The 6,494-nt window shown below is 36.8% G+C and overlaps 1 protein-coding gene across 1 annotated transcript; it reads left to right on the top strand.

Moving 5' to 3' along the window:
• Positions 1 to 507: 507 nt before the first annotated feature.
• Positions 508 to 2,099, top strand: LOC147606606 (AP2/B3-like transcriptional factor family protein). The gene is made up of 3 exons (XM_086792157.1): positions 508 to 1,229; positions 1,350 to 1,461; positions 1,581 to 2,099. The coding sequence occupies exons 1-3, from the start codon at positions 616 to 618 to the stop codon at positions 1,629 to 1,631; spliced, it is 777 nt and encodes a 258-aa protein (XP_086648283.1). The 5' UTR covers positions 508 to 615; the 3' UTR covers positions 1,632 to 2,099.
• Positions 2,100 to 6,494: the final 4,395 nt, after the last annotated feature.

A 6,494-nucleotide genomic window follows, 5' to 3' on the forward strand; every position in this document is an offset into this window, starting at 1 on the left:
AACTTTGTGGCAGGTCCAAATTTGCATGTTTGGAGATGTTTGTGAAATGAAAAAGTGCCAAATATATTGGTTTCACACACGCAAATGGAGGTCCAAAAGGAGGTGTGGCTTGTTCTGCGAATGTTTTTGCTCTCAACAACACAGTGCGGTCCGTGTGAAAAGCGTCCGGCCAATTTCAGAAAGGCAAAAGCGGAGTAGTGGGGACTTTTTCTCGAAGCGATGTACTTGTGAAAAGGCTTAGGCAATATGAATGGAAAGGGGAGCAATTTTCAACGAGAGTTCCGTAGAGGATGTGTTGCAAGGATGGTGATAGGGTGTGTGTGGGAGGCTTCCTGGTTCCGTATGTCGGCGGGTAACCTCAATTTTGTCCGGGAGCTTGAAAATGCTGCGTTATGGGCGCCTTCCGCGCAAGCCCCAAGAACCCATAGCGAGATTTCCCCCCCACAATCCGAAACAGATGAAATTTATACGCCCGCTCACCACCACCACCAGCAGCTGCATCCTCACATCAGCTCCCTTGCATTTGCACACACAAGTGCAGCTTTGAAGCCCTTCTGTTAACCTTTTCTCGTCCCTTACCCCTCTCTCTGGCTCTTAATCTTTTCCTATAGTAAGATGATGCAGTGCTCTTGCTGCCTGATAATTAACCCTTGCCTAATTCACCCTACCGCTTCATATTTGCCTGGCCTGGCCTCTCCTTCTACTAGTAGCAGCTGCTTCTCATTTGAAGAGCATTCCTCCACACTCCCAGCCCTTTGCTCTGATGACGGCCAGTCCATCAATTTTGAGGACATTGCTATGGACTGCAGCAATTTTGATGACATTATGGCTAGTGAAGAGTCAGTAATCATGCCAGACTACGTATGGGATGATAATGGGCATCCTTCAGTTGATGATACCACCCCATTTGCCCATGATGAAGAAATGATGGTATCACTTAACATGTGGGATAACTGGCTGGATGATGCAGCTCAATTGTATCCCTTTGACGAGCCTTCTCACAGCAATGAGCTCCTAAATTCATCCACATCCACCTGCACATCAATGTCGCCGGGAAATGGTTCCTGTAGCTTCGACGGTACTCCGACGACTCATTCCGGCAGCCTAGCAAGTACTCCGAGGACGGAGAACTTGTACAAGCAAACATCTCCCTACTTTGAAGCATCCTCCTCTGCAATCGCAGCCAGTCCACCACAGTTGAGCTTGGAGGCTTGCAGCCATGCTCTACCGTAAGTAGCCCCCTAGTCCACAAACGCAATCAATTAATCAAGCAAAGCACAAATTAGTGTAATATATGCACACCCAATGATCTAATTGCTTATGGAATGTATTGTGCATGACCCTGTCAGACACAGACGACGTAGTGGCCTTTCTAGTGGAATGCGACACTCCTGCCCGGCAGGACGGCTACGTGTGGCGCAAATATGGCCAGAAAAACATCAAGAGCAGAAGGTTCCCACGGTAAGGTTTCCATTAACCAAACCTCATGTCTTCACGATCAATTTCTGTTCATCCATTCATCTATCAGAGCTAATCACTTCACTACAAATTGCTTCTCTAATTTTCGTGTGCCTCTACAGGAGCTACTACCGATGTGCTCAAATGGGCTGCCCCGTCAAAAAGCAAGCTGAAAAGCTCATCGGAGATGGAAGGCTATGTGGTGTTGACATACATCGGCAAGCACAACCACTAGCAATGTAATTGAATACTTAACACCCATAATCCGCAGCATTTTGGAGCCACCAATGGGGCCACCATTTTACCCGCGTTTTGGAGCAATGCGCTGCGCCCTGCTGTAAGCCCTTCCATCAGCAAGAGGCACACTATCCAAACGTTGGGTTTTTTATTTAAAATCTTCAAGGTCATTGGTAGGTTGGGATAATCACAACTGTAAATCGTGCTTAACCATCAACATTCTAAGGTGTGTAAGATTACCCCTTAATTTGACTTTCTTCCAATCTTTTAACGAGCATTCACACTTCCTCCGGGAACTTTGTCTCCAACTCCTACACCTTGGCAAGGTCCTACCAATTTGACTAGGAGATTCTTAGCCCCCCAAGGAGGCCTTCATACACTTAGCCCCATATAAACATACCTAGGTTCACCACCATATGAAAACTATGACCATATGGGGTCGCGCAAAACTTGTTTCTTTTCTATGAATTTATATATCCATGTTAAAGAACATGGTAGGAGGGTGCACTATAGTAATGTATAGCCATCACAAGTATGTTTTATTCCAAGGTGCTTACTATGCAAAACCCACATAAGGAGTTAATTAATCCAAAGAATAAAAATTTCTATACAAAAGGAGCACTTAAAATTGAGTATGGAAGAAGTGTATATAAATCATAAACATTAGTAGGTATAAGGATTTTTCAACTACACCTTGAAAATAAATGCTATAAAGTACATTAGATTAAGCTATAAAAAGGGATTGTTAAATATTAATTCTATGTCTAACACATTGAATCCCTTCCATGTAGTGGTGATATTTATGTACCCAAAATCAAGTATCATGAGTACCTCTTTGATATTTCTCTATAAGGAAGTGAAAGAATTAGGCAAATTTCTTTACTATTTACTATTTTTATTGTATAAGGCTTAAAATTTTGGAAGAGTTAGCAAAGTGCAATATCATGAGTACCTCTTTGATATTCCTCTATAAGGAAGTGAAAGAATTGAGCAAAGTTCTTTACTATTTAGTATTTTTATTTTATAAGGTTTAAAATTTTGGAAGAATTAGCAAAGTACACTATCATGAGTACCTCCTTGATATTTCTCTACAAGGAAGTGAAAGAACTGAGCAAAGTTCTTTACTATTTAGTATTTTTATTTTATAAGGTTTAAAATTTTAGAAGAATTAGCAAAGTACACTATCATGAGTATCTCTTTGATATTTCTCTATAAGGAAGTGAGAGAATTGAACAAAGTTCTTTACTATTTACTATTTGTATTTATTAAGTACATTATCATAACTACCTCTTTGATATTTCTCTATAAGGAAGTGAAAGAATTGAGAAAATTTCTTTACTATTTACTATTTTCATTTATAAGGTTTAAAAATTGTAAAATAGACTATCACGATGTACTAAAATAATTATAATTGGTATCATATGTTAGATGGTCAGAATACACTGCATCATCATTAATATTTCATTAAGTTTTTACCTACACAAAGAAAAACAACTTTTATATGCCATAAGTTCATAAATAGTTTAAGGATAAAAAATATAGAGTAAAATGTATGAAAGTTATTTGGAGTTCACCACTGACACATGAATAAACTTAAATACATGTATCACATGGGCTAATATGCATGATAATAAGATGTGGACTTATATGCATTAATAATGAGTTATAATGCTTAAAGTAGTGTGATGATGACATGACAACACACTATATATCTTTGACTTTAGAAACTTGGAGTCTGTGGGGTTCACTGAATCACTATGTCAAAATCCCATTGAGCATGTGCATTTGAGAGGTATAAAAAAAATAATTTTTGAGTTTGAAAACCTCTCATGTATGTATATGTGTAACTCGATAAGAAAATAAAACCCTTTCTCTTGAGCTCACATGCTATCTTGCATATTTTTATTTTCCACCTTGCATACATGGAAAAGGCTCAAGATGGACATGTAATATAGGCTGCCCATGGCCACTTGTCACACCTCTAATGGTTGGCTTCAAAAATGCCCTTAATAAAATAAAAATTTTGGAAGCATCGATTCAAGTCCAAGGCATGTGGAATACTAAATAGCCATGTGGACACACAAGTGCCTTCACATACACAAATCCATGTAGTAGTGCTAATTCTATATTTTAAAATAATTTCTCTTCAATTACACTTAGTTTGCATAATCAAGTGGAAAGTGGTCATAAAATGAACCATATGCCCAAACTCGACATCTTAAAATGCAATATTTTGCATGATTTGGATGTGTGGTCAAGCTTTGTAAGTCAAGAGAACTAGCATAAGAATACCTTAGAATCCAAAACATTAAGAGTGTCAAAATATTTTCTTGAATATTGAGACTTATAATGAAGCATTATAAGGATAAGCATGATTTCCAAATTATAAGGTAATCGTGCATGATACAACCCAATCAAAGATTCTGTAAAAAATATCATAAAAATAAAGATTTTAAAAAGATGGCATAAAATGTAGAATTAAAATCTTTACTTAACCTACTTATTCATTTATCACTTTTTTTTAGATTATAATAATGAATACATAAAAATCTCGCACTTTGAGAATATATAGCATTGTGTTACTTAGTGAATAATTTAACAAAGCAAGAAAATTCTTTTAGATTATTAATATTATTAGCATACAATATGTTTTTAAAGATTATGTTATCATTTTTTAGTTTTAATCATACACTTAAATTATCAAATAGCATTTATATTATCCTCATATGCCCATGTGATTTTCATTACCTAGATTGGAGGTACATGCATAGACTTATCTATTTCTATCCCCCTCCCACTTTCACCCCCTATAATGAAAACACACATACACACACATGTGCATGAACATGTACATGTGCGTGAACTACACACTAGAAATTTCTTTAGACAGAACAACAACACTTTTTTTAAATCTAAAATTATATGAGTGTAAGATATGGGTATATTTAAATCCATACTTATAAAGATTTTATTAAGTCGCAATTACAAAAGTTTTTTTTATTAAGTCCACAAATAGAAAAGTGGTATTTTACTAAGGCCACAAATATACAAGTCTTTTTTCTTATCCGGTTGACTCTCCCTAAGCCTTAGGCTATTCTAATTTCATAAAAGTCCTTTTTCTTATCGTCTGGATGACTCTCGTTGACCCTTAGGCTACTCTAATTTCATAAAGATATGACACCAAAGACTCTTTGCTGTCTGCACACCTGCTGACTCACTAGTGGCTGGTCTGATTGAACTAATTTTTGATAGCTCACTCAACTATATTAAATTTCCTTAGCTATAAGTTCTCTAAAACCCCTGGACCCTCTGAACACTCAAACTAGACAAGAATTCAACCCTAAAGACATTCAGCTGATTATAATCAACTCACTGTGGATTATGAATGACCAATCGGTCTACAAACCTGACCATTTGACTACTGACTCCTATCAGTCTCCTGACTGTTAGACTCAACTCAAAACTACTTCCCTTGAATCCTAAAGGATTATAAAAATCCTTCTATCTCACCAGCTAGTCCCTAGATGCACAGCTTACTGTATAACTGACACCCTTCTGTCCCTATTTGTTTGTATCCTCTCAACCAGGGATTTCACTGATGTAAACGAAAACATGTGAACATGTTAATAACATATGTTAATAACACAAAAAATCTTGTGATCACATGTTATATTCACAAAGCTTTCACAAGGGCCTAAAAAAGTTATCTTTGTCGGGCCTAAAAAATCTTCTTAGATGGTAACATGAGAACATGTGAATAGATTATTCTCATGTGTAGCCAAGCTTTTAAGGGGTTCCCAAATGGCAAGTGACCTGTTATTTTGTGAACGGTAACATGAGAACATGTGAATAACTTGTTCACATGTGTTATTATCACAAAAAATCTTGTGATCAAGTGAATATTAAATCCCTGCTCTCAACTAAAGATGACTGATTTGGCCTATTAGTTAGCTATGACTCTCAGAAAATAAGACATACATTCAACAAAATCAATCAAAATATAACTCAAACCAAGCTCCATATCATAAATTATCATCAATCACACCACAGAGATTCAAGCTTTAAACTCAGCTCTCTCACGAAAACAAAGGTAGACTTTGTCTCAACACCCTTGAGACATGGGTTCAAATATACTAGAAGAACACAATAAAAACTTGAGGATCCTTCACAATAAGACCCCATCATCAACTACTCTCTCTTAGTGTGAGCTTCACCCAAAAATTCACACTACTGCAATGAATTAAAAACCACAAACTATAGGCCTTCCCAAATAGACGCAAATCAACACTCATCTAACTTTGACAGTAACTATAATTGAATAAAAATTAGACTACGACACTTCTCTAACAACAGAGTCACCACACAGAAATCATAAGGAAACCATCTCCTATGTGATTCTCTCGTCTGCAGTGCTTCCTCTACTCTAGATTATCCAATTTCACCTCCGCTGCACTAAATTTTACTTCTTCAACCTTCAAAAGTTGTAAGACCTTCGTCTGTAGGTAGTTTCTTCACACACTGTCTTCACTCGCTCTTTTCTCTCTTATCTGCTCTTTCTACTATATCCTTTAAAATCTTCAAAATTCTCCTTTCTAGGCTTATCTCACTACCTTGACTTCTTCTAGAACGTTGTGTTGGTTGGTTGGGCCTGTTCTCCCATAAACCTTCTATTTTCATTTTTTTTGCACCTGCATTTATCCACTTTGGTCACCATGTTATCTTTGCCACCTAGGATTCACTACTCAACTTTATGTATACATTGTATGCTCCCATAAATCATGTTTGATTTCAGTTCTAGA

This window comes from Cibotium barometz, chromosome 57 (assembly GCF_041138505.1).
Source record: "Cibotium barometz isolate CiBa-2024 chromosome 57, ASM4113850v1, whole genome shotgun sequence".
In the NCBI taxonomy this organism is placed as follows: domain Eukaryota; kingdom Viridiplantae; phylum Streptophyta; class Polypodiopsida; order Cyatheales; family Cibotiaceae; genus Cibotium; species Cibotium barometz.

Coding starts and splice junctions, on each gene's coding strand:
- LOC147606606 (XM_086792157.1), top strand. CDS start 616: ATGATGCAGTGCTCTTGCTGCCTGATAATTAACCCTTGCCTAATTCAC. Junction 1,230..1,349: donor GCTTGCAGCCATGCTCTACC/GTAAGTAGCCCC, acceptor TGACCCTGTCAG/ACACAGACGACGTAGTGGCC. Junction 1,462..1,580: donor AAGAGCAGAAGGTTCCCACG/GTAAGGTTTCCA, acceptor GTGCCTCTACAG/GAGCTACTACCGATGTGCTC.